This window comes from Callionymus lyra, chromosome 6 (assembly GCF_982586985.1).
Source record: "Callionymus lyra chromosome 6, fCalLyr1.hap1.1, whole genome shotgun sequence".
Classification (NCBI taxonomy): Eukaryota; Metazoa; Chordata; class Actinopteri; order Syngnathiformes; family Callionymidae; genus Callionymus; species Callionymus lyra.
In genome coordinates this window covers 27,287,562-27,313,548 of record NC_141823.1, presented here as the reverse complement: position 1 = coordinate 27,313,548, position 25,987 = coordinate 27,287,562, and the positions used below count along the sequence as shown (strand labels likewise).

At 37.6% G+C, this 25,987-nt stretch overlaps 2 protein-coding genes and 1 long non-coding RNA gene across 4 annotated transcripts; all 3 read right to left on the bottom strand.

The window, feature by feature from the left end:
- Nucleotides 1–3,344: 3,344 nt before the first annotated feature.
- Nucleotides 3,345–4,683, bottom strand: LOC148077801 (uncharacterized). Its single transcript, XR_015711444.1, has 2 exons — nucleotides 3,925–4,683; nucleotides 3,345–3,726 (listed from the first exon to the last, which is right to left on the bottom strand). It is a non-coding gene; the product is annotated as an uncharacterized LOC148077801 (long non-coding RNA).
- Nucleotides 4,684–5,512: 829 nt separating this feature from the next.
- Nucleotides 5,513–16,633, bottom strand: kif18a (kinesin family member 18A). 2 transcript variants are annotated; one of them, XM_087794562.1, is made up of 18 exons: nucleotides 16,143–16,633; nucleotides 15,227–15,560; nucleotides 14,724–14,881; nucleotides 14,123–14,227; nucleotides 13,163–13,273; nucleotides 12,472–12,669; nucleotides 12,023–12,199; nucleotides 11,874–11,948; nucleotides 11,473–11,573; nucleotides 11,083–11,245; nucleotides 10,389–10,553; nucleotides 8,392–8,513; nucleotides 8,042–8,313; nucleotides 7,917–7,970; nucleotides 7,011–7,344; nucleotides 6,577–6,663; nucleotides 6,399–6,487; nucleotides 5,513–6,327 (listed from the first exon to the last, which is right to left on the bottom strand). In XM_087794562.1, exons 2-18 carry the CDS (start codon nucleotides 15,540–15,542, stop codon nucleotides 6,188–6,190), a joined length of 2,667 nt encoding a protein of 888 aa, XP_087650688.1. In that variant the 5' UTR covers nucleotides 15,543–15,560; nucleotides 16,143–16,633; the 3' UTR covers nucleotides 5,513–6,187. The 2 variants fall into 2 exon arrangements, with proteins under 2 accessions (XP_087650688.1, XP_087650689.1); XM_087794563.1 differs by having other exon boundaries at nucleotides 5,513–6,318.
- An 836-nt stretch (nucleotides 16,634–17,469) lies between these two features.
- LOC148077799 (cadherin-15-like) lies at nucleotides 17,470–24,345 on the bottom strand. Its single transcript, XM_087794561.1, has 15 exons — nucleotides 24,308–24,345; nucleotides 23,134–23,251; nucleotides 22,820–22,957; nucleotides 22,458–22,592; nucleotides 22,157–22,301; nucleotides 21,790–21,965; nucleotides 21,510–21,638; nucleotides 21,257–21,436; nucleotides 20,435–20,670; nucleotides 20,234–20,370; nucleotides 19,060–19,284; nucleotides 18,744–18,980; nucleotides 18,260–18,333; nucleotides 18,046–18,192; nucleotides 17,470–17,792 (listed from the first exon to the last, which is right to left on the bottom strand). The coding sequence occupies exons 2-15, from the start codon at nucleotides 23,182–23,184 to the stop codon at nucleotides 17,565–17,567; spliced, it is 2,238 nt and encodes a 745-aa protein (XP_087650687.1). The 5' UTR covers nucleotides 23,185–23,251; nucleotides 24,308–24,345; the 3' UTR covers nucleotides 17,470–17,564.
- Between the last annotated feature and the right edge of the window lie 1,642 nt (nucleotides 24,346–25,987).

The following is a 25,987-nucleotide window of genomic DNA, read 5'->3' as shown; positions in this document are numbered from 1 at the left end:
ATCTTAAGGTTAAAATTCAATCTCCAAAAACCTTAAAGTTCCTTTGTCAACTGTTAATTCAGAATACAAATTTAATCAGACAGACAGATATTTAGATAGTTTACTGATTCCGGAAGGAGAAATTCACATAACAGTAACTTCAATTTAAGTAACATAATCCTCTAAGGGCTTAAGCACATTTTCTAATGTGAATATTTCAATAATTGTTCTATACAAACAGACTCATACTGGTTAGTACACTAGTCAAAGATCTATTTGTAGTTGTAGTTTGCCCTAAATTTAAATTTCACTAATTTTCTACTCTCATTTGGACTAAATTATTTTCAGACAGATTTGTTCCATTTAAGATCTACAGGCGAAATGTAGCAATTGGACATTACTTTTGTCTTCATCTTTGAGTCATGCTTTTCTTTTGTTGTGAGTGTGGGTTTAATCCTCGGACGAGGTCAGCTCAAACCTAACCCGGTTAAGACCGAAGCTGTGGTTAATTAGCAGGTCGACATCTACCGCAAACAATTACAGCAGTTCCTGGGGTTTTACAGACATTTCATCCAGGGTTTCAGTAAGGTATCTGCTCCCCTCAACCTCCTTAGACACCGTTCCACTGAAGGTCTGAGGCGAACACTGCATTCAAGCAACTTCGTCCGCTCTTCTCATCTGCTCCAATCCTTCCTCATCCGGACACTTCATGGTGGAGGATGATGCCCCGTTTTTCTGCCAGGAGCATCCTATGGATCACAAGGTACACCCCTGTGCCTTTTTCTCGAGGAAGCTGACTCCCGCGGAGGCCAACTAAGACATCGGCAACAGGGAGCTACTGGCCTTGGTGGCTACACTGATGGAGTGGAGACCCTGGTTAGAAGGTTCAGAGCTTACTTTTGTCATCTTCAACGACCACAAGAACTATACATACCTCTGGTCAGCTAATCGTCCAGGTAGCCATAACTTGAAACCGGATGCTCTGTCCCAAAAGTATGAACGCCTTTAAATCTGAAGTGACTAAAGATATATTATAATACTTATTAATGACTCCTGATCTGCAGCCGCGGACAACAGCTCTAGAAGCTTAGAAGGATCCCCTGACCCGGGTTCTGGCCCAAAGGATCCACTAATTTGTACCTGGGAATGTTCTAAATAGGTTATCGAGTGAGGTCACACGTGGAAACTTGCCTTCCAATAAAACCAATAAAATACATGCTTAAAAGGTCAAGACACCACCGATGTGCAAGATTTAGGCTGCTAGCCTGATGGCGTCCGCTAAAACAAGCTTAAAATATAGACTGCTATTGGACCAAGAGGCAACATAGGGGATACCACAAACACATTTGTTTTCGTTCCTTTGGGTCACTTTGACCCGGAGACAACACAAGGGTTAAAGGTTGAAATATGTTTGAATTCACGTCACAGCGTCATCAAGAATTATAACATAAACTAACTACCAGCACGACATATTTTACCTTCTTATTCAGACAGACAAAAAAAATCAACATTGTATTTTTAGGATTCTTTGCAAATTGAGTTTCAAACTTCAAAGATATGTTGTTTGAGATTCTACTAAAAACAATAAACAACAAGCTTCAATGTGGCAACAGTTTGAATTATAAGCTTGTCATAGTGTTTTTTAAAAGAAAAAAGGACAATAATGTATTCACTTAAGATTTTCATCTTGAAAAAAGAATTTACATTTCGTAAAAAAAAATATTCCATAATCAAGGAATGTAGCAGATTTTCCTTTTGCGTGCAAGTTGACTTTTTATATAAGAAAACATCCTGTTATGTTGGTCTTTTTATGCTTGAGTTGTTGGTGTTAAAACAATTGTCAGACACACTCCTAATGGGATAATTGGTTGCTCAGGTAAATCATAATACTTGATTTTTGACTTGTTCAAGATTCAAGATTCAAGATTCAAAGTGTTTATTGTCATATACATCGAGAAACACGTTTCCCTATGCAATGAAATCCTTTCTTTGCCGTCCCTCCACAAATCTCGGCGTAACAAAAACATAAAAATAAATATACATAGCAAAAAAAGTCAAGATAAAATAACGATAAAAAAAATAATAATATAAGAAAGGGAGGGGAACTGTACATGAGATGGATTTAAAGTGACAACAGTGCAGTGTTCAGCTGTTCATGATTCTTATTGCAGTGGGGTAGAAAGAGTTTCTCAGGCGTGTGGTCCTGCATTTTGCACTCCTGTACCTGCGTCCCGAGGGCAGGAGTGTAAACAGTCCATGTTGTGGGTGGGAACTGTCCTTGATGATGGTGGCAGCTCTCCTGTGGACTCTGTGGTGGTAGATGCTGTGCAGAGAGGGCAGTGGAGACCTGGTGATCCTCTCCGCTGTCTTAACCACTCTCTGCAGACGTTTGCGGTCCATGGCCGTAGAGCTGCCGTACCACGCAGTGATGCAGTTGGTCAGACTGCTCTCCACGACACAGCTGTAGAAGTTTCTGAGGATCTTTGTCGACATGCCAAACTTCCTCAGCCTCCTCAGAAAGTATAGCCGTTGCTGTGCCTTCTTGACCAGCTGTGTTGTGTTGGTGGCCCACGTTAAGTCCTCAGTGATGTGGACCCCGAGGTACTTAAAGCTGCTCACCCGCTCCACTTCAAGATCCCGGATAAACAGTGGTTGGTGAGGTCTCCTCTCCTTCCTCATGTCCACTATCATCTCCTTTGTCTTGTCTGTGTTGAGGGTGAGGTTGTTGTCCTCACACCAGGAAACCAGACTGTCCACCTCTGTCCTGTAGGCCGCTTCGTTCGCCGCGGTGATGCATCCTATCACCGCGGTGTCGTCAGCAAACTTTAGGACGGTGTTGTCTTTGTGGGAGGCGACACAGTCATGTGTGAACAGGGTATAGAGGATGGGGCTGAGGACACATCCTTGTGGAGTGCCAGTTTGTAGGGGATCACCGTGTTGAAGGCGGAGCTGTAGTCCACAAAGATTATCCTGATATAGGACTCTTTGTTTTCCAGGTGGGAAAGGGAATGGTGGAGGACAGCTGAGATGGCGTCGGTGGTGGACCTGTTGGGTCGATAAGCATACTGCAGGGGGTCCAGTGAGTCTGGGATGCTGCTCTGAATGTGAGCCAGCACCACTCTCTCGAAACACTTCATGATGATTGGAGTGAGCGCTACTGGTCTGTAGTCATTCAGGCAGGTGGGTGGGTTCAATGTTTCATTTTTGTTTTCTAAGGAAAACGCAGAAATATTCAAGTCAGCAAAATGTGAAACTAGAACTAGATTATTTTATTATTCATATATAAATCTTCTAATTTAAAAAGGATGACTTTAATAGAAAAAGATTATTTGATATTTAAGACGGGATCAATGGAAATACATATAATAAATGAATGACTTTATTCAATCTCTTGACACTACTGAGCTGAAAAATATATATATATTCAAATCACACGTTCAATTTACTTAATGGAAAGTCAGTCATGTTCTTTGAATACTTGTAAATAGCGTTCACTGGTCTTCACTTTCCTCCTCTTCATCATCCTTATTGTCTTCCCAAGCTGTTTTGAAGTTCTTACTCTTCTCCAATTTGGTGTCTCTGTCTCTCGGGTAGAGGTCAGATCCTGTATGTCTTGGTTAATGTTAAGCACTGGTCTCATTATTCAATCCAGGTTGGGTCACGTCCCCATCGACAGCGTTTGTTTGGTCTCCAGTGTTTGCATCCAATCCCGTCCCACTCATCTCAATGTCGTCATCTCTAGTCTTTCTGCAGATAGAACAACATTTGTCTCTGATAAATTTTTTTAGCCCCATTAGTACAAAAACTGTACAAAAAAGTGAAGGAACAAGAGGACCCAGAACGCCAGTCAGTTTGTCGGAAGGGTCATCCGAAGAGGAAGCTTTTTCGTCTGTACAAGGACTCTTTTGGAGCAAGAGCTCCAAAGGATGGGGGATATTGACGGACCTGGTTTTCTGGATGCATTCCGGTAGGAAATAGCTGACCTCGCAGGTGACAATCGAATGTAGGTTTTCTGCACACGAATAGTATTTGAGAGTGCTGTGAAGATTGTAGAAGAGCTCCTGCTGATGAACGATAGTCAAGGCTGTTCTGTTTTTCCATCCATTTAGGACCGGCTGGTCATCAATGTACCAAGTGAGGTTTGGCCGAGGGAAGCTACCATGAACTTCACAGCTAGAAACCTGGATGGTGCAACAATTCTTCTCAAGCTCCTGCACTTCAATGCCTTTGATGAAGAGATCCCTTGGTGGAGCAAACACTCTGAGGTAGGTCTTCTTTTCAACGTGACCACCGCGAAGACTGATCCGACAGATAAATTCTCGATTGTCCGACAGCTTCACGTCACAGATTACCAGTCGAGAAGAATGACTTCCAGAGATCACAGCGATGCGCTCAGAGTATTCTGTGTTGTTGTCTGCACTCTCTAGGTGTTTCGCACTTTGGTAGATCTGCAATCTTTTGCCAGAAACCTGATCTGCGACAAACCACTGAATTCGGACGTCTTCGGGTTGGTCTTTAAATTTGTAATGGCAAGAGATGTTCGCTGTGTCTCCAAGTTCAACATCAACACTTGCAAGGTTGGTAACTTCCAGTTGAGCCACTGCGACAGACGGCAGGAGAGACAAATAGAAAAACAAAAATAAAATAGACTTAGGTTTTAAAATCATCTATGGATTTTGGGTTAGACAGTTGAACCCATACAGATGAAAGGTTTGAGTTTTAAGATCTAAATCAAGACATGCTAATGTTGCTAATAGTGTTTTGGCTGTGCTTTATGTAAATTTGTTCAAAGTCAAGAACTCTTTGAAGACAGCAAATCGCACTCACGTCAAAGCCAAACCACATCAATCAATGGTAAAAAAGGAAACGCACAAGAAAGCATATTTAATATACATATATATTGGAACAAAATAGGGAACAAATGGAAGCTGTGTGGCCCGAGACATGAATAGAAAGTCTTGCCATTTAATGAGAAAACATTCCAGCACATTTGTCATTTTAAAAACAGATATGTTGACTTGACACACTAAAATTGGATGAAATTGAAAATTATTCAGGAACATTATTCCTGAAAAATTATTGTCTATTTTTTTTCCCTCTGGAGCATCATAAAAACTTGTTTCTATCCCAACTACATAGATTGAGAAATATATATAAATATATAGAGAGATTATTATTATTATTATATATCACAGAAAATGCTTTGTATTGTATTTTGCGTTTTGATTAATGGAGGTATTCCACAATAAGAAAAAATATATATCAAAGAAGCTTGAACCAAATCACAGCTTCAGGTCCTTTCCTCAATATCAAAGAGTGCTGCGCTAGTTGAAAAAACATCAACAACGATTCAAAATCATTTCCAGACTTGCAATTATTAGTAATTCAATGCCTTTTTTTAGCTTTTGATACATCAAGCGCTATATAAATAAAAAATACTTACTTAGATAGGAAGCTCAGCTTCCCCACTTATGTCAAAAAACAAGTGGTCAAATATGCATGGTTGTGTGTTTATTGACTAAACATGTGGAAAAATAGTTTACATTTTTGTTCTGAATCATTTTCTTATCACAGGGAAATGACACAACTTCCTTTCCAAGCCGAGCATCCATTGACTTCAATGGGAAGCAGAGTGTGTTTCTTCTGCAGCAAACAAGATGTTCGGCTTCTTCATGATGATTGGATGATCTGCCTGAGGCTGAAAAGCTTTTTGATTGACTCTCTTGATCGGACAATAAGCAGACTGATCAATCAGCCTATTAGAATTTCAACAAAAGTCTCCAGTTTAAACTAAAAAAAAAAAAAAAACTGATTTACTTAGTAAACACTTTTACAAGATATTTTTCAACATCTTGTTAGCCATCCTTTATTGAGAACCACATTCAGACTGATATGAAAATGATACGACGGATTAATTTACTGACAAACAAATATCCTACACACACTTTATATTACGATTTAAAGGCAATTTTCTCTTGGTAGACACTCAAGGAAATTAAAAACAAGTTGGCTTTTAATCTTGACCTACTAGCTGCCAGGAAATCAATCTTTATGGTGAAGTAGGTATTTAATTGAAGTAAAAATTTGCTAATAAAATCTTGGGCATAAAACAGGACACGGAATAAAATAAAATACAGAACAATTCTGTCATGTGAATATTTACAACAATGTTAAAAACAATAGTAAACAAAAAGTGTTATACAGTGATTCACATCCTCTTGACGACACCCCGGATCTTCTGTGATGTTTTGGAAAAGAGGGACTTTTTCTTGGGCACAAGGAGGTGTAGATTTCCTTCTGAAATGCTTCTCGATACTCTGAGTGGCCCGTTCTCCATCCCTGCAGGCACTGGAATATGAGTAAACATTTACATTGTCATGAATGTTTGAGACACTCAGGTAAAGGTCATAGGTCTTTACCGGGCAAGCGTTGTATGCGGGCTGGATTGGAAGGAAAATGTTCCTTCTTAATTCGCTTTGGCGCAGCAGTCACAAACTCATCCTTGCTTCTGTGAGATAGAAACAACCCAGTTTTAAGCATTTACATTTCTTCATCGTAGTATATATTTATTAAAAAAAGAACTACATTTAAACTTACACGTTGAATTTACGTTTCCCTTGAGCCGCACGCGTCATTTCCATGTATGTTGGATGGGCCCGTCTCAAGTCTTGTAAGGTGGTTTGTCTGCAAAGGTTTGTTGGGAAGGTTAATTCAACACAATGCATACACAAATATAATCAAGTTGATGGACTGGAAAAGGGATTCAGCGACAGGAGCAAAAAACATTCTAAATCTCTAACTAGATTGTACTAAACATTTTTGGTTCAAAGACAAAGAAAACGGTTATTAGGCCAAAACAACTCTGTGCTTGCTGTAAGTCCTCGGTTTTAGATGTCAAGAGAAGACACAGAAAGAAATTTGAACAGAGAAAGTTGTAGATACCGTTATCAGAGAATGGAAAGAGGAAAGACAACAAATGAGGCACCAACTATGACAGCTGTGACTTGCAGTTCAGGAAAAAGTATATTTACCGTTTAGGCCCAGCTACGGTTCCAGTGGCTCTATGTGACTGTGGTGGTTGATTTAAGTCACATGTAGACTCATCAACAGGTTTGGGAATTGTAATGGTTGTGTTCGCTGCATCCTCGCCATCATAGTCCTGGACTTCAAAGGTCATGTTGGGGTCCATTGCAGTGGGAAAGTTCGGTGCTTGAGCAGTTTTTGGAGCACATTCTGGTGTGCGAGGGAGTGGAAACATCTCCTCCTCGGAGGCCTGGGAAACTGTCGATTGACTTTGTGGCGGCAACGACGCAGCAAGATTCCTCCTCGTAGGCATCCGTGGAGGCTCCGTCTGATTTCCTCTACCTAAGATAAGACAAGCCCAGACAATTATTACAACCATCAAGTGATATATATCTATCTACGCTATGTTCATGTGAATCTGTGTTGGGATTCCAACCGGCTGAAAATGCCACCATGCGCGATATCAGATACGCAAAAAAATGTTTTGCTCAGTGTTGAACTGCATTAGGAGACGTCCAAAGTTGCATTCAAGTCTCCTGTCTGAGTTATAGTTTGAATCGGCAAAAGTGTCATAAATGTTCAATCAATCCCCAGCCTTAGGTGCAACAGGTTTGGGTAATACATTTCTCAACTACTTTTCTGTGGAGTCAGCATTGGTTACTAAGAATTGGGAGTTGACATGCACTAGTGGATGATACATAATTAAGTATAGTTAATTAGATTAGATATAATTATATATGAAGAAACATTGTAATAAATTGTAATCTTTTATGAATAATGTGAATTCAAAGAGACTGAAACGTATTTTTATTTTGGAAGACATTTTAATATCTTGAGATCGTTTTTGCCATTGAGGATGAAGAGCTAAAATTATTTTTAGATCCAAAAGTAGCCTCACATGCATGCAGTCTTACCTATAGGTGATGGAGCATTGTTTACCCAGGACTTTCTCTTTTTCCCGCTGGCACCTATTGCAAGAAGGACAAAATTGATTATAGAGAAAAAGACAATGTGATAAAGAAAAGGAGTCAATACTTACTGCATGGGCTGCTCTGGTGGTACATCAGATGTGAAAAAGACAAGAGTGGTGCCAAATCCATGCCATTCCCAGATCCTACTTCTTCATCATAATTGTTTGTTTTGTCATTAGTCATATCGGTTTCTCGCTCCTCCTTTTTGTCTTCCCAGACTACTCCTCTCATGCGCAACACAATCTTTTTAAGCTTATGGTGCTCCAGTTCGTCCACTGAACCCTCTTCCTGCGTTGAGTTGAATAGCTGAGCATAAGCAGGTAACAAGATGTTCACCATTCTGATGGGCAAAGCAAATTAAAATCAATACATTAAACACTCTGTGTTGTTTTAACCACAATAAATCCATCCAACGTACTTTTGCATACGCCTGTCCTCCCGATCCTGCAGCGTCGTGAGCTCAACCATTTGTTTTATCTGATGCTGAAGATCACCGACTTGAAGCTCAAGTCTCTGACAATGCAACTCCTTTTCCAACACCTGGACAAGGGATGAGACCGTCTGTCATATTTTATGACATCAAAGCCAATAAAACAATATATATTAACCATCTATATTATTATACATATGCAGCAAATGTTGTTATTATTTAGTCAGCTCAGATTCAGAAAATGATCATCAAGCATAAACTATGGCATTTAAAAAGGCAAGGCATCCGCATTGGTCATTATTGCCTTGTACGGCATCATATGTGGCCCTTTCCCACTGTCAAGAAAAAGTATTTTATGTTGAGTCATTTGCCTGAACACACACGTATCAGACATTTCAGAGACCGCAAGAGACTAGCCATGTCTGGGCCGCAGCAAACAGCTTAAGGTCAAACAGCAAATTTAACGAAGTCCATCTGTATGAGACACTATCAAAACGGTTGACAAAGGGCAATTTGCAAAAGTAAATATGGCTTTCAGTTTTAAATCTTGTTCGCATAGGATTGTCACAATAGTAATACAGTAATGTTAATAATCGTTGTTAATAATCAATTTATAATAATTGCAGTGTAACCATTTTTGTTTTAAGAGTCATCATTACTTTGAGTCAATGTGTGTTCGCTGATATTTTTATCAAACCCATTTGAAATCCTCCTTCAACATTAAAAGAGGCAATTTGTCTTTGATCTATTATCGTTCTATTTTTTTCATTTCATTTTATCAAATTGTTGTTGTTACCTCTATTGTGTTTAGGTGCTCTGTATGTGTGGGCGACATTGGTAAATCTATTTAGAGTTAAAGAATAATTAGATTGAATTTACACAACCATTCATTCATGCACACACCCACAACTTGACAATTAAGCAGAAAGTAAATTAAGCTGAAAAGGGGTTCTTCGGCAGGTAATTGTACTTTAACGCACAACACACTAGGGCTGAGGAGAAACACTCATCTCATGATACGATTCAATACGATATACATTTACATGATAATACAGTTTATTTTAATATACTTAATATATAACATAATTTTCACGTTAAGTGGAAACTGATTTTGAGTCAAATCCCATTATAAGCTCACTCTTTTTTTGGTTTCAATAATAGAACTGAAAGACAAAATATTTCCAAACATCAGTTTTAAAAGCTGCTGAAGTCGACTGTATCCCTCTCGCTGTCACTCATCACTCAGATCTTTCGTTTCTTTAGCTGTGAAGGACATAATGACTGCTGTCATCTAGTTGCCAGGTTAAAATTAATTTATATATATATATATATATATATATATATATGTATTTATATATAATCTAATTGATTTAATTTACACATAATTTAAGTAAGTTAGTAAGTAATTTGTATTTATATAGCGCTTTTCCAGACCAATTTAATTTACCAATTTACCAGACTTAATTTAAATATAAACCATAAAATAACTTTGATAACTATAATACTATGTTGAATATTGATATATTAAAATGAAAAAGAAAAAAAAAGATCTGTGTTGATTTTTTTTACTACAAAACACAGAAACTAGAATATTCTCTGCAGTCAATATATTTACATTAGACAACTTTCAAATCAATAAAATCCAAAAAATGTCCAATAGGAAAAAAGATATTAATATTAAGAAATATGCATCTAGAAAATAACCCATTACTTTCACTCTCTTAAAACATCATGAGTCTAGCCGTCAATCATAACTCCTAGATGTCTACAAAATGCTTCCTGCATGTTGTTCTACATCATTTAAGAAAACTTTTCTTGAAACATGGTTATCGAATCCATGACAAATATACATTTATACACTAGGCCATTCCGTCTGCACGTTAACCTCAACTATACTATACGCTGTGACCAGCTTGCTTAGATTTTGCCTTGTTTATTACGGTACAAACAATAGCCAATGTTAGCTACAGTCAAGGTGCACTTACCTCTGAGGCATGCTGGTTCGTCTTTAACAGTTTCATCTCGTTCTCAATACGATGCAACAAGCCGTCATTCTCCGAGAAGCGCATTTCTTCTTCTTCCAAACGCTTGCAAATGTGCTGGTGTTTGGCACGTAAGCTTGCAACCTTTCGTTCATGTTTGCCAGTAGCCTGTCAAAACAAAGGATGAGGAATCATTTTTTTGAAGTTGTATTCTCTGCATATCAAGTCAAATTTATGTCCATAATACTGATACAAATGCATGTTTGTTTGTTTGTTATCTTTCATAGTGATGTCACACTTGAGCAAAAACCAACTGGAACCAGTTCACCTGAAAAAATGACTTGTGTCCTGGAGCTTTTGCTCAAGATGAGACTTAAAAATTATTCTGGAGTCGCTCATTTGATCGGTGTGCTTATAATTCCATTGTTTTGACTGATTTCTTATTTGTCTGATAAATATTAAATTAAAGAATGGATGACGCTTATTGTCTTTTGTTTTGGCCATGCATGGCAAATTGCATCTTGTTATTAGCTGAGCAGATTAAAGGGATCAATAAGAACATTGTGCAACAGATGGATGCCTCAGTGCTAGGCTAGCTTTTTCCACTTCACAAAAGAAACAGTTTTAACAGGCAATAAACATTATTCTAATTTGGATATATAAACGTCAATTAAAAAATGTAAAGCTAAATAAATACCTTTTCAGTATTTTCCTTGGCACATAAACATTGGACGTGCATGTTGTCCTCCTCACAGAAGCGCTGACGCATCTCGGTCTCCTTCAGTTGTCGTTCCAGATCCAGCTGTTTTCTCCTGATTTCAGCCCGGGATGAGAAGATTTGCTTAAGAGCCTCGAGCACCCTAGATGTTAAGAATGACAATGTTGGTAATCACCATTCGTCACCTTTTTGGCTGGTGGTTTGAAACTTTGACTTTTGCAATATGTATTAACACACGCACACAAACCAACAATTCCCAAGTAATTCAGACCATTTACACATGCGATGACGTTTCAAATAATGAGAAATCATATCACTATAAAACACATCGAATAATAAACAATTTAATTAAAATCTGGCATTACTTACTTTTTTATCTCAGCTTGTTTTTGAGACGGGACGGTGTCGGTAGAACCTGGCTCGATTCCCTTATCTTCATATTGTTTAAGTTTCTGCTTTAACTGTAAAATCTGAAATGACAAAATGAATGTTAAAAGAGGTTTTTGGTGAAAATTACATGGCATCTACAAGTCAAATTTGAGAGTTTTTAAACATTTGTTTTTTTTTAAAGAAAATACATTAAAGGTTAAGGAAAAGTGCTAGACCACAAGTAAAAATCTCTGAAACGTTCTTGAGATCTACAATGAGATACATCTATTGTGATTTGGCACATAAAGATGATCAAATCTTGACTTTTTTAACAAATATTAATCAAGCAAAGTGAACACTATAGATTTTTAAATTTACGGGATATTGGATTTTTTTTTTACCTCTAGCCGCTGCTTTTCACATATGACTGCGTACTGGCCGATGTGACTGTCCAGACTCACAACATTACTCTTAAGCTGATGGAAAGGGAATCACAGGTTTACTGTACAGTCAGAGCATCTGGTTAAGCAATACAAGATATTCTACATACCGAGGACTTTATCTCCTTGGCCCTGTTTGCATATTTCAGTGTGTTATGCGTGTCATCATAAGAAAGCGAGGAAGGACTGACGTTAGCAATCATGAGCGTTAGGCAGTTTCCTCCCAAAGAGTCTTTTAGTATCCTTGTGAGTTTACTGTCTCTGTAAGGAATGTGTGTTTTCTTACTCTGGAAAAAAACAGAAATTTAGTCAATTTACTTTTCGCGTCATCACCAACATATTAGCAATCATTTTTACCAATGGTATATTTAATGGTATATAATGCAAAGACCCCATTCGGTTTATTAATTATCTATTCTTCTCTTTAATCCAAATTCTTCAATTTAAATGAAAACGTTTGAAATGAAGGGTAGTTAAACTGAAGAACATATAATTGTAAAAAAAAGGTTTTGTATTTATTTATCACCAAAACAGGTCATATATTATAAAATGATCTTACCTTTGGGTCAGCAAGGGCATTGATAACATTTCCAAGGGCGAGGAGTGAGCGATTAATGTTAGCCCCTTCACGCAATCTTGCCCCTTTAGCATTTGTGGTACTTGCTCTCTCAGAGCCAGCTAGATCGATCAGGCTCATTTTAGCAACACAGACGTTTGGATTTAGACTCGCTGTTTTATCCTGTTGCTGTAAATAAATCTGGAAAGGAAAGACATAAATTATTTTGGAGAAATATTTTATACAGGGTAATTGCATTTTATCCAATTTCTTTTTACTTTTGTAAATATGAGCATTCTCAAGAACATCCCTGAAAGTCTGTCCTTTTTTTTTTTAACTTCCTTCAACAGTTGCCATATTTCCATACAATTTTGTTCAGTGTTGTTTTTCAATAGATTGGCTTAATTTAAAAAAGAAATGTGTGTATGTAGAGTATGTATTGCCAGGATAAATTTTCTTCAAAGGAATATGTATTGTCAAAAATAAGGTTAGTCCTACTATTATCGCATTTAAACTTTTTTTTATTTAATAACAACCTACTTTTCCATGCAAGCTAGGATCCTGTGTATCTAAATATACTATATAATTAGACTATTAACATTTTCCATCCTACTCTCAAATGTTCAGACTATTTAAAGTCTACACAAGCATGCAGTCTATAGCAAATGAGTTCAATGAAATCCACATAACGCACCTGGAATACAGCATGAGATCGTGATGAGGTGGCATTTGCATCAGTTGGGTGCTGTGTCCGGTTGCGATTCCCAAAATCCAAAGCCTCAAGTATGTGTTCAGCTGATTTTGGCTAGAAAAACAAATGAAATGCATATAAGCTTTAATGCTAGAGAGTAAAAATAATGTTAAACATCATCATCATTTAACAACAAGCCATCATTTGTTACATTCTCTTCAAGTGAAATGATCAAATGATGCATCGTTCAAAGGTAGGCTACATCTTGGAAAACGAATAAAAGGTCATTAAATCTGCTTAAATCGCTCACTTGACATAAGCCATTATCTTAATGGGGGGGTGAAATCACATGATCTGATCAACTTTAGGCAGAAGAAAAAAATTGACATTAAATCACATTATTTTAACAGTAGGACAATTTGTAGAAAAAAATGTACAGTATATCTAACAGTTAATCCCCACCATGCCATTTACACTTCTTGCATTGCACTGATTGACGTTTTTTGCGCTGTGTTTATTAGTATTATTTCTCTTGTATATTTTGTACATATTGTTATCTTACCTATTCTAATTTTTGTGACCAATGAATACCTACCTAAATAGGTATTTTAAAGTATAAAAGCACACACATAAGAGTGTTTTAAACACTGCATGTGGAAATATAAACCAGATAAGGAATTGTATTATGTGAATTCTTGGGCTCTTAAGCACACTGCTCTTGATAATTAACCAGACACCTCCAGGGAACACAGAAGAGTGGGGAGAGGTATAATATAAGAGCAGGGAGTACCTGATTGTCAGACTTAAATCTCCATACCAATAATTGGTAGCAAGTGCATCACTAACTGCTTGATCATGTTCTCATGAATAACACAAATGCATACTTAAGGTGCGTTGTAATATTGTGGTGTCGTTGCCTCAATGCAAAATGCGTCCAGAATTGTAACTACTATGACCACTTACCTTGTGTCGAGTTAGACCTTGTACAACTACTCCTTTGGAACCATCTTCTCTTACTGCCAGGGGGCCTGCATTTGCCAACAAGTCTCTGATCTGTTCATTGTAGACCTGTCCAACAACAAACAAAATCGGATTTAAAAAGCGAAAATTGCCGCCAGTGCAGCTCTTTACAATTCCATGCACCATATATACACACAGATGACATGACACAGATGCACGTGGACCCCGGCCTGATCTCCTGGATCTCCGACTACCTCACCGATCGACCACAGTACGTCAGGCTGAAAGACATCACGCCTGACACTGTGGTCTGGAGAACATGACCACCTCAATGGACAGTACTGGCCCCTCTCCTCTTGGATAGATCATGCATCACCGTGTGGTACGTACATGTCTTGCAGCAATACCCCCAGCACATCGTGAGAGCAGCCGAGAGGATCATTGGTGTCTGAGAGGACTACAATTTCATTTATGCTGCATGTCTTTCATACATGTATATTTGACAATAAAATAACTTGAACTTGAAGATATGCATTAATAAAGTAAATTAGTATTACTTTATCGAGTGTGAAAACGGTGAAGACAAGACCGTTATCATATTTACCTCCAGGTAAGAAAATGCAACTGCAAACTCCTTCTCTTCCTTGGCCGCATCCATGCAACGAAACAGTTCCTTCATGGTGCGGTACATCACCCCAGGTTCACCTTGGGAGCCCAACATTGTATGTGTTTTGCCAGCTCCAGTTGCTCCATAGGCGAACACTTACATTTGAAAAAAATTCAGTTTAGTAACAAATCCTTATTAATTTACATTACACATGTAATACTAGTGTCTGTTTTGTGAGAAAGCAGCTTAATTTTGAAATGCAAATAAATCAAATTCCTATTCCATTCTGTCATATAGACACAGGTAAAGTTGACCCTACTTGGTTTGAACAGTAAAAACGGGAGTACTAAGGAGTGTTACAACACTGCTCCATGGACTGCTGGTTTTATGTTATATTAAAAATAAAACATTGAGACTAAGCCCATCTTCCAAAATTAATAACATACCATATACCTGAAATCCCTTAATCAAACAGTTCCCTTAAATACAGTTTTTTATACCTGTGCAGTTGAATCCATTCATCACACCATCCAGGACACCTTTAGTGGTATTCTCAAAAATGTCATCTTGTGTAGAGTTTTCACCAAAAACATTGTCAAAAACAAACTTAAGGTCTTTGTTGGCTCTCTTGGTTATATTTCTATTGCGAACTCTTTGTGAGCCAAAGCCCGACTGATCCTCTTCCTTGGGGTCAAATATAAGCATGTGGTTATCAACGACCTGGACCACGTTCCGGCAGTTTTCTCGCTTCTCGTTCTCATTGATCGGCCTCACTCGTACAACCACCTTCACGTGGCTGCACACATTAGCTGCCATGGTGAATTATCTTCCGTTCTGTGAAAAAAAGATTTGTTTTAAGCCCTTGAATAGTTACCAGATAAACACATTTTGTCAACAAAAAAAGAACAATAATAATTAAAAGTCTTTAAGGCAGGTAACAAGAGCTTGTTTAATAATAAGAAAAACACTTTTTTTAAACACAATAACAGTAACAAATTGGAAGTATTTTACTTAAATGACTTTTGCATGAATATAACAGGCCTAGAAATAATGTTTCAAATGCTCATGACATGCATTGTATTGTCAGGACAGTAGAAATAGTTGTTTACACTGTCATCTCATAATCGAGCAAAAACAACTATTGTTTGTTCTTGACGTGTCCAGGCAACGAATACAACCTATTTATAGAAAACCTTTCATCCGAGAGTTTAAACAAAGTACTGTCGGGGGTTGAGTTTTGTTTGTTGTACAGTTAAGTGTGGTAAGTAGAATTTTGAAAATGTTAACAAGACATGTATTCGCTATTTTTAATCTAACTCAACTATAGCAGGCTAATGAGTCAATGCTAACGACTAGAGCTAATGCTAATGTCTATCAGGAACCTTGGCTTCTATAGACGTTTACTTGAATACTTACCGCTTTGTGATCCGTACACACTGCACCGTAGCTCCAGCCACACGAATTGGTATAAACGTAATCCAAAAATTAATATTCCGGGTATTCACTCGCTTTTTGTGCAGGGTGGTAAAGTGAAACGGAACCACCGCCAATATTTTCAAAAACAAGCCGTCTTCCTGGAACCATGCTGATTGGCTGAGCGGTATTGAGTTGGAGGCGGGGCTTCGTTCGTTAGTCTTTCGACTCCATTATCCCTGGCACGTGCATTGACCTCCGCCCATACCCTACGTTGAGAATAATAATACTTGCTTAATGCACGAGACAAAATATATATTACCATTCAATGGCATCATTCAGTCAGAATAAGATACAAAAAAAAAAAAAAATTCAACCAAATTGATCACATTAAACAACCAACTGAGATGTGATTAATAGCACCATCTTGTGGTCAGATTATACAACTGTTTATCAAATTCAGTTAAAAATAATATATTTTATTTATTCGAATATTTGCGTCCATCAGCTAACACGCCCGTCATACTGCATTACAGTGAAATAGTTTTAAATAAGTAATAAGTAATAAATAGTACAGACTTTTCCCTGATTTTCTGGGACACCTGTATTTGTCTCGTTGTTATCTTGATCTTTTTATTATATATTTTTCGAGTATTTTTTTTATTTTTATTGTTTAAGCGCTTTATGACCCTGGCCTAGAAAAGCGCTCTATAAATATAAATTACTTACACTTATTTCAACACATTAGTTGCTATTTAATACCCAAAAAATGTCAAGATGTCAAGATAGCACTGTCACTGGTTATAACACTTTTTATTAAAGGTTAAAGATATTTAATATCCAGTCCTATACAGGGCAAATATTGGAAGTTTATTGATTAGTATAGACATATCAGTACATTTTAAACAAGTAATGTCAAAGAAAATCTAAAATCATGACTAATGCACACAGGTCTCTAAAATCATTAATGAAAAGTATCAGTAGAAACATTTTGCCAAAACACATTGGACATAAACTCCCTTTCATTGTCAACAGGTAATAGGACTTTTTTTCCATTTCCAATCAACCCCATCACCTGCTTCCACACATTCCCATTACATTTTCCAAGCTGCATCTGGTCCAAAAGTAACAACTTAAATGTGTATTACATGTACAGTATATATGATAATAATTGGTGCCACACATGGAAGATACAGCCAATGCTGCTGCTCAAAATTACTGCACATAAGTCGGCAGAGTAACTGTAAGAGATAATCATTGAAGACTTAAAAGTAAATGCTCAACAAAAAAAAATTACTTAATTGTACAAAACTGAAATTAAGAAAACAACTTACACATAAATCAACCTTCTTTTATTCATTTTGCAGGACATTAATTTACAAAGCATTTCAAGAGATCAAAGCACATTTTCACCAAATTATGAATTCAAATATAAAAAGGAGTAATGGTTTCATCCTCCTCCGAAGGATCGTAGATTTCAGTCAACATCTCAAACCGTGGTCCCCAGTCGTTCAGGTTCAGGTCTTGGTCATCAGAGCTGAAGGAACAAATGGAGCTTAGGCTTCCAGACACTGAGCTCTCTCCTTGATAGTTGAAGATCTGAAGCTCATCACGTGCTGGCACATTTGGGTCTTTTGCTGCCACTTCCAGGTACTGAAGAGAGGAAAACAAATCATGACAGGTAGAAAGAATAATTGGCTACACTTGTGGTTCATTATATCAAAGTGTAGAATAGGTATTCAATCCAAATCTACAGTAACATACATGCAAGTTTTCTATTTTCAGTACCAAAAAATCCTGAAAGTGATTTAATGAAACATCTGGGAAGTTCAGAAATGTAATAACTTGAACCAAACTATAGTGTCTTACTTGAGCATGACTTAAGGCACATCAAGGAGACACTCACCCTAATGATTAGGTCCGCAATGTTTGCTCGATCGTTGGTGGCGTTGTCAGCGGCACATACTGCGTTGGTATGGGCCAGCACAGCATTGGTGGGAGAAACCAAGCCATTGGTGTCTGGGATACTCAGGGCGTGGAGATTTATTCCATTCTGGGGCATAAGGAGACACCATTAACACTGAAATCTACCTCGTACTGTAGTTTCACTACAAACATACCTCAGCGTCTTCTTGACCCTTTTGAACGTTGTAACGCTTTCCTCTGCATGACTTCCAAGCCACTAACGACCCCACTTCAACGTTAAGATATTTTGTGTTATTGAACAAAGTCATGTAACGTTGATGACACAAGAACTACTTAATAAAGAAAAATAAAGTTGTTATCACAATTCTTGCATCAGAAATGGATCCCTACTGAAGTGAACGACACAAAGATATCATGACGTTTCAAAGGTTCAGATTAGTAAGGTGAAAAAAGGTTATTTCCTTGTCAGGTTAACCATAAAAAGTATGGTTAACTCTGAGGTATTTTGCCCTACAAAGTAGTAGAATTAGTAAAAGTAACAAAACGTCATTGTACCTTAAACCTTAGAATGATGTATGCAATGGATCTACTTTTACGTTATTGTGCAATGATTATGATGATGGTAGAATAAACGTAAAACAATCATAACTTCCTAAAGTGACGCTTGACTGAACTTACACAGAGTAAACACAAGTAGGACAGAGATGATGATGACGGCAGCGAGGAAAATGACTCTAATGCTAGAATCCAAAACCAGTGCTGTCTGGCAGTGACCAGAAGGGTCACACACACACACAGTCACATTGACTTGATCGAAGGAGTGAAGAATTGGAGTTCTAGAGTCAGACACCATCACTGTGACCTGGTACGCTCCCGGCGGCAGGTCCACTCCAGGCTGCAGGACCGCATGAGTGTCTGACATTGACAAAACAAACAGAACATTCAAAAAACTTTTTTTGTGGTTTGAGTTACATTTTTTTTTTAATTTCCTCACCATTGACTCGAGTGACATTCCACTCTGTGCTCTCCTTGGGTATTTCAAATGAGAATGGTCCAGTTTGAGGTGGGAGGTCTTCTTTCACAGTAGTCAGAACCAGACCAGAACTGGAGGCTTGTTGGTTCTTACAGATAGAGCCAGAGAGAGGAGATAGTTGTGGGGCAGATTTATTTGCCACCAGGATGATTTGAACTGTGGCTGTGCAGGAAGTTCCACTGGTATCTACAAAAATAAATACATTCATATTTTTATTTTTTTTTAATAATAAAATCTCATTACAAAATCATTCCAACCCACATAGAAGCTTTTCTTCAAACCAACTTACAACAATGTTTACCCATTCATCACCCACTGATGTGATTAAGCTGTGACAGCATGATATTCACCACCATAAGTGACAATCAAGTGTTCTGCTCAGGGACACAATGACATCAGGGATTGAACTGGCAACTTCTTAGGCCACAATCTATGAAGTTGTGGGGTTTGTCAACTACTGAAAGAGTTGTTTAACTATGATCCATGTATGTGCAACTTATAAAATCCATAGCCTTGTTTGCACATTATTGGTTTAAATTTGGGTGTGAATTACTGATATAATTCACATTTTAAGAATTTAAACCAATTATCATTACGCGTACCATTTCTCAGCATTTCTTTACAAGTCAGACCTAAAAATGTAGACGTAAAAAATGCCCTTAATGATTGGCAACAGTTTTTATGAAGGTATTTTCTGTAATGCATTAAGGAACCCTTTCTAAGAAATAACAATGCATTTATAATAACGATTTATACAAGGTTTATACAGTAAAGTGCTGGAATTAATCCATTATAAAGCCACCATTCATAACTAAAGAATAAACTCGAGTCCTGGACCAATATATCTAGTATAACTTCATATAGTATCGATAATTAAATACCTACTAAGAAAGAGAATTCATGTTCAGTTTTAGAAAGGCTAAAATGCTATCATTTATAATACTTCATTAGTTATTATAGTTATTAGTTGATTAACATGATTATTAACTGTGTAACGTCTTTATGTTAGGTTTTATAAATGCATTATAATGTCTGACGAATGTGCTCACAATGTGTTATAAACAAGACCTTCATAGAAGTTACCAGATGATCTGAAATCGTAGAATGATGCTAAGAGGAAACTTTTTCAACTCACCTGTCAGTTTGATTGTAACAGTGTACACCTGGTTTTTAACATGTACAGAGCTCCCATTGAAGCTTCTTTTTGCCACAATCTCTCCTGTATCTATATGGATGTCCAGCCAGTTCTCAGGGTCGTCAGTGATCTCAAACCTAAGGTAGATAAAGCAGACTTGTACATTGATTCCATCTTTAAAGACATGATTTGGGTTCATACCTCATGCCCAAATTCTCTGGGTGAATGGCGATGTTTCTCTTCAGTGATGTGCCAGGAAGTACATTTTGGGGAACTACAAGTTTGATCGGGTCCTCTGTGAAGTATGGTTGGTCGTCCTTGTCGACCACAGTGACAGTGACGCTTGCTAAGAAGTTTGTAGAAATGCTGTTCATCGGGTTGATGTTCACTACTTGGAGAGTCAACTTGTGCTCTGTTGCAGACTCATAGTCCAAAGGCTGGAATGAAGTAACATCAGATTATTTATGTGTTGGTTGTGCTGGTCTATCCTAATAATAATAATAATAATAATAATCTCTATTTATATAGCGCCTTTCTAGACCAGGGTCACAAAGCGCTTTGACAGCCATTCACACATACTAATCATGTTTAGATGACAACAATGAAAGGATACATTTTTCATTTTAGAATTGTTATCAACATACACAAGCTTGATATCAAAGCCTGATGAAAACGTTTTTCTTTTGTTTTTTGAATACTGTTGAATTTTAAAAAGTTTAACTAGCACTAAGCTCTGAATTGAAAAAGTTCTTAATAACTTAACGTTAACTTGAAGTCACATTTTGTTGAGGAGCCATTTGACCTCATCTTAAGGATACACAGTCGTCAACGTCCTTTCTAGAAGATAAGAATTGTTGCTTTCAAATAAGTGTACTGGCCAAACACACTGATGCTCTTTTTTGGCCCTTGAATAAAAGTTCAATGATCAGTAGGTTGTTCACGTCATCAAAGATATTTCAGCCTTTATGAAATATAAACTATAAACAGATAAGCTGCCATTTTTATTGTGTTAAGTTTTTGTACCTTCACGACACTCAGGATCCCCTGGTTGGTCTCAGAATCTGTTCTTATGCTGAAATACCCGTGAGGATCATCAGAGATAGAGTACTTAGCCTCCCAGTTTCCTGTTCCAGGTTCATCTCTGTCGGTCACGTTCACTCGGCCGATGTCACCAAGGCTGTTCTCCAGGGCAGTCATGTGGTACTTAAGGAAGAAAACAGACTTAGACTGCAAAGTAAAAGTTTGTCTTTGTGATTGTTCGTTCTGGAATACTTACAGATGTTGGGCTGAACTCTGGGATGTAGTTGTTGATGTCAGTCACATTAATGATTACCAGAGCTTCATTTGTGAAGAATGCACCAACATTATCAGTAACTTTGATCCTCAGCTGGAACGCTTTCACCACCTGAGACAGGAAATAATGATTTTGGATAGAATTATTCTGTTTAGGTATTTCCCCACAGTCACACAAAGAATAGTTTGTCTTATTGCATCTTCAAAATATTTGGCAGAGAAGTTCAGAAGCAGGAGAGATGAATCTTAGGGTCAGTTTTTACCTCTCTGTCCAGGACACCGTCTTTCACAGTGATAATTCCTGAAGCCTCGTTTATTTCAAACATGGTCTTATTCAGGTCATTACCAGGGATGCTCTCCTGGCCAATGATGGAGTACACTAAGTTAGTGTTGAGGGGGTTGTCTATATCATTGGCTGATATTTGCATCACAACGGTGCCTGTGAATAAAATGTATCAAGTCCAGTTTCTTCATTTGTCAGGTCAGAGGTCAGACATTTGATAAATGATGCAATTTGTTAAGTGAACAGAGATTACACTGAGAAGCTTCTTTCTTTGATTCTGTAGCAATCATCTATCTCATCAATAACTGTGATTTTTATAGACTTTATATTTATTTTTCCCAACTTACCTGGGGGTGAGAATTCCAGGACAGAACCAGTGAACCCTTGCTGAGGGAAGAATGGTTTGTTGTCATTCAAGTCTTCCACATGAATTATAATGGGCACTGGCTTCTCAAGGTACTCTCCACGTAATGACACGGCAAAAACCATCAACTGCAAACACAAAGAAGGGATGTATGGCGAGTTTTACAGACTGTGTAAAATGCTTGCATTCACCTTCTGGGTTAATAATATTAATATTTTATTTTATAGATAAATCACACATTATTCCATCTCAATCTTCAGTCAGAGACTTGGAGTACAGCTTACCTCAAACTTCTTGTGTGTCTCTCTATCAAGTGCCTCCTTGAGCCAAATTCGTCCAGTACGTTCTTCTATTACAAACATCTCTGGTCCCTGCAGCTTGTAAAGCCCCTCACCTTTGGAAAACCTTTCTGACTTAACCTGAAAAGACAAGAGAAAACATTTATGGTATATGTACATACCAGGTGCACAATTTGCCTTTTACACAGAATCACCAGACACAGATCGTTTGAAACAGCTCTGAATCTACAATAGCATTCAGTTAAACTTCAAATATAAATTCAATTTACATCTGCTACCATACATTGATTTATATTAATATTTATCTATTTTTCGTGAATGAGCATGTCGTGAATGAGCCAGTTTACCGTGGTGACTGTCACTGGAAATACTATGATATTTTCCCAAACAGTGATTGGAGTGTTGAGAGACTCTTTCCATGGATAAATAGTTTGAGAAGCCATTTTTGGATCCTTTCCAACATCTTCACCCCTCACCTGAACCAACTAAAACAAAAAGCAAAAACATGTATAGGCAGGCAATTAAAATTGGTAAAGATACATATAGACATACAACAGCACCATTAAATAAATACCACAGTTTACATATTCACTACAACCACATGGAAATTGATTTATTTATTTGATTTATTTCATAGAATGCAGTCTTAGTAAACACTTACGCCAAATAGTGGAGAAGTCAGCACCCAGAAGGTGAATGCAAGAGAATACATTTTTTAAGATCTATCACTCCATAAACTAGTAGATCTAAAATGCAGCCTCCTTCTTCTTCAGGAAACACTGGAAAAGAGATTGTATTGTTAAAATTAGTTAAAATGTTAAATATAATACATCATTTACATGATCTTTTAAATAACAGCTAAAAGTAATAGTTTACTAAATAATATCCACTTTAATATCCAGAATAAGAACTCTCATTACAATGAACAAAGGCACAATAGTTCCCAAATAAGATTCTTCATCATTCATATGAAGGATTAATTATGGTTAATTATTCAAAATGCCTAACACATATAGAAGGATTTAAAATGAATTTACTTACGGTCCTACAAAATCCCACAGATCTTAAGTACATACAGTATAAAGGCATTCTAGTGTAGACACATCAAAGATGAGAGACAAAAGACATTCTATTAAATATTTATAAAAGAACATTATTATTATTGTGGTTATGGTTATTATTATGTTATTATGATCTCTGTAACACTATATTAAGAATAATAACATTAATACCAATAACAACAATAATAATTATAACTCTTATTAGATTAGATTAGATTAGATTTTCCTTTATTAGTCACACAAGGGTAATTCTTTTCATTATTGCTGTTATTATTGTAATAATAATTATTATTATCATTAATTGCACAATGACCTTAATGTTCTCTCCTAGCCAGTTCCTTTTAGGGCCCATTCATAACTACATTAACTAAATGACATTAAATTACAAGTCATTTGGCAGATATATTAATCGCAAAAAACTTTAAAAGGTGTATCATGAAGCTTAAAAAAATGTTTTAGGCTTAAGTAAGCTAAACAATTAGTTACAGTATAACAGTACAAGGGTATTTTTTGTATTTTTATTTTTGGTGACTGAACTCATATGATTGAAAAAGTATTTACTATTTTCTGTACTGAAATATTGAGGTTTAATAGTACAAGCAGGCAGACTACCCAGGAATATGTTTCAGTAGTAAAATTACCCAGCTGTAGTATTATAGAGCCAAAACTTCCTACTTGCAAGCCAGTAACGCAACTCTACAACTATATAGCCCCATACTCATTCCTATTACAGTTTTATATAAGTAGGTGACTTAAAAAATAATTCACACTCACCTCTAGTGTATTGTCTTGGCGAAAAACCGGACACTTCCTGTGAATAGTTCTCTCAATTTCAAGTGTTATGTACTTGAGAATAAAGCCTAAGGAAGTCAAATTTAAAGTTCAGATCAAAGTCAGATTTTCTTTGCACTTGTCATTTCACTTTGAAATAAAGAATAACTATTGGTTTGGGGTGGGGGGGGGGGGGGGGTAGTTTTAACTGGTCTTTGAACAAGATACAAAAACAAGAACAAAGAGAAATAAAAAGAAAGAACAAGATGACACAATAACAAAGACAAAGGAAACAAAGATTAACAAAGAACAGAATGTCAAGATACTTTCTCTCCACTCCTGCCCCCAAACTCAGAATTGTACAATCTAATAGCCAGAGGAATGAATGAGTCCTTGAGTCTATTAGTTTTGCATCTGGGAAGGAGCATTCGTTCACTCCATCTTCACTGGCCACCACAGACTGGTAGAACATGCAGAGGAGCTTCCGGCAGATGTTAAATGATCAGAGTCTCCTCAGAAAGTACAGTCTACTCTGAACTGTGTTATATACATGGTCTGTGTTGCAGGACCAGTCCAGCTTACTGTCCAGCCACACACCGAGGTACTTATAGTTATCAACTATCTCCACCTCGTCACCTCTAAAGGACACTGGACGTGGCTTTGTCCTGGACCTCCTGAAGTCCAAGACCAGCTCCTTGCTCTTTGAGGTGTTCAGCTGCAAGTGGTTCCTCTCACTCCAGTCCACAAAGTCACGTATTAGACTCCTATACTCGTCCTCGCTGTTGTACGTGATGCTTCCAACAATGGCAGTGTCGTCATCATACTTCTGGATGAAACTCAGCTCTGAGTCTTCAGAAGTCTGAAGTGTAGATGGTGAAGAGGAGAGGGGCCAGTACTGTCCCCTGAGGTGCTCCTGTACTGCACACCACAGTGTCAGACGTGATGTCCTTCAGCCTGACATACTGTGGTCGATCAGTGAGATAGTCCGAAATCCAGGAGACCAGACCAGGGTCCACATGCATCTCTGTCAATTTGTCCTGCAGCAGAGTGGGCTGGATAGTGTTGAAGGCACTAGAAAAGTCCAGTAACAGGATCCTCACTGAACCGCTTCCTTTATCCAGGTGGGAGTAGGTCCGATGCAGGAGGTGAAGAATGGCATCTTCTACACCAACTGCTGGCCGGTAGGCAAACTGCAGGGGGTCTTGCGCGTACTGGACTTGTGGCCTGAGATGTTGGAGGACCAGCCTCTCCAGTGTCTTCATCAGCTGCGAAGTCAGTGCCACCAGTCTGTAATCGTTCAGCTCACTCGGCCGGATCTTTTTCGGACTGGAACGATACAGGAAGTCTTCCACGGGGTTGCTACTTTCCCCAGCCGTAGACTGAGGTTAAAGACATGCTGGAGCGGCTCAGCTAGTTCAGCAGTACAGGTCTTTAGCAGTCCGGAGTCAGCTGAGTAAGCCTCTCTGTGAAGATCAACAAGCTGCTCTCTCGGTAGATCCACTGGTTGTTGAGGGCAGAAAGTCAGCAGAGAAAGAAGAAAAACGATTTTTAAGCAGAATATGTGTATAGTTTAAGTTTAATTCAGGAAAATGAAGATTAAAAACGCATGTCTGCTCTGTATTTTTTCTATAGCAGATGCTATCTAGTGCTAGTTTGCTGCAATGCTGACATCTTAGTTTTCAT

Coding starts and splice junctions, on each gene's coding strand:
- kif18a (XM_087794562.1), bottom strand. CDS start 15,542: ATGGCAGCTAATGTGTGCAGCCACGTGAAGGTGGTTGTACGAGTGAGG. Junction 8,314..8,391: donor GAGGACAGGCGTATGCAAAA/GTACGTTGGATG, acceptor TTTGCCCATCAG/AATGGTGAACATCTTGTTAC. Junction 7,971..8,041: donor CCACCAGAGCAGCCCATGCA/GTAAGTATTGAC, acceptor TTCTTGCAATAG/GTGCCAGCGGGAAAAAGAGA.
- LOC148077799 (XM_087794561.1), bottom strand. CDS start 23,184: ATGTATTCTCTTGCATTCACCTTCTGGGTGCTGACTTCTCCACTATTT. Junction 22,302..22,457: donor AGACACACAAGAAGTTTGAG/GTAAGCTGTACT, acceptor TTGTGTTTGCAG/TTGATGGTTTTTGCCGTGTC. Junction 21,639..21,789: donor ACGGTGTCCTGGACAGAGAG/GTAAAAACTGAC, acceptor TTCCTGTCTCAG/GTGGTGAAAGCGTTCCAGCT.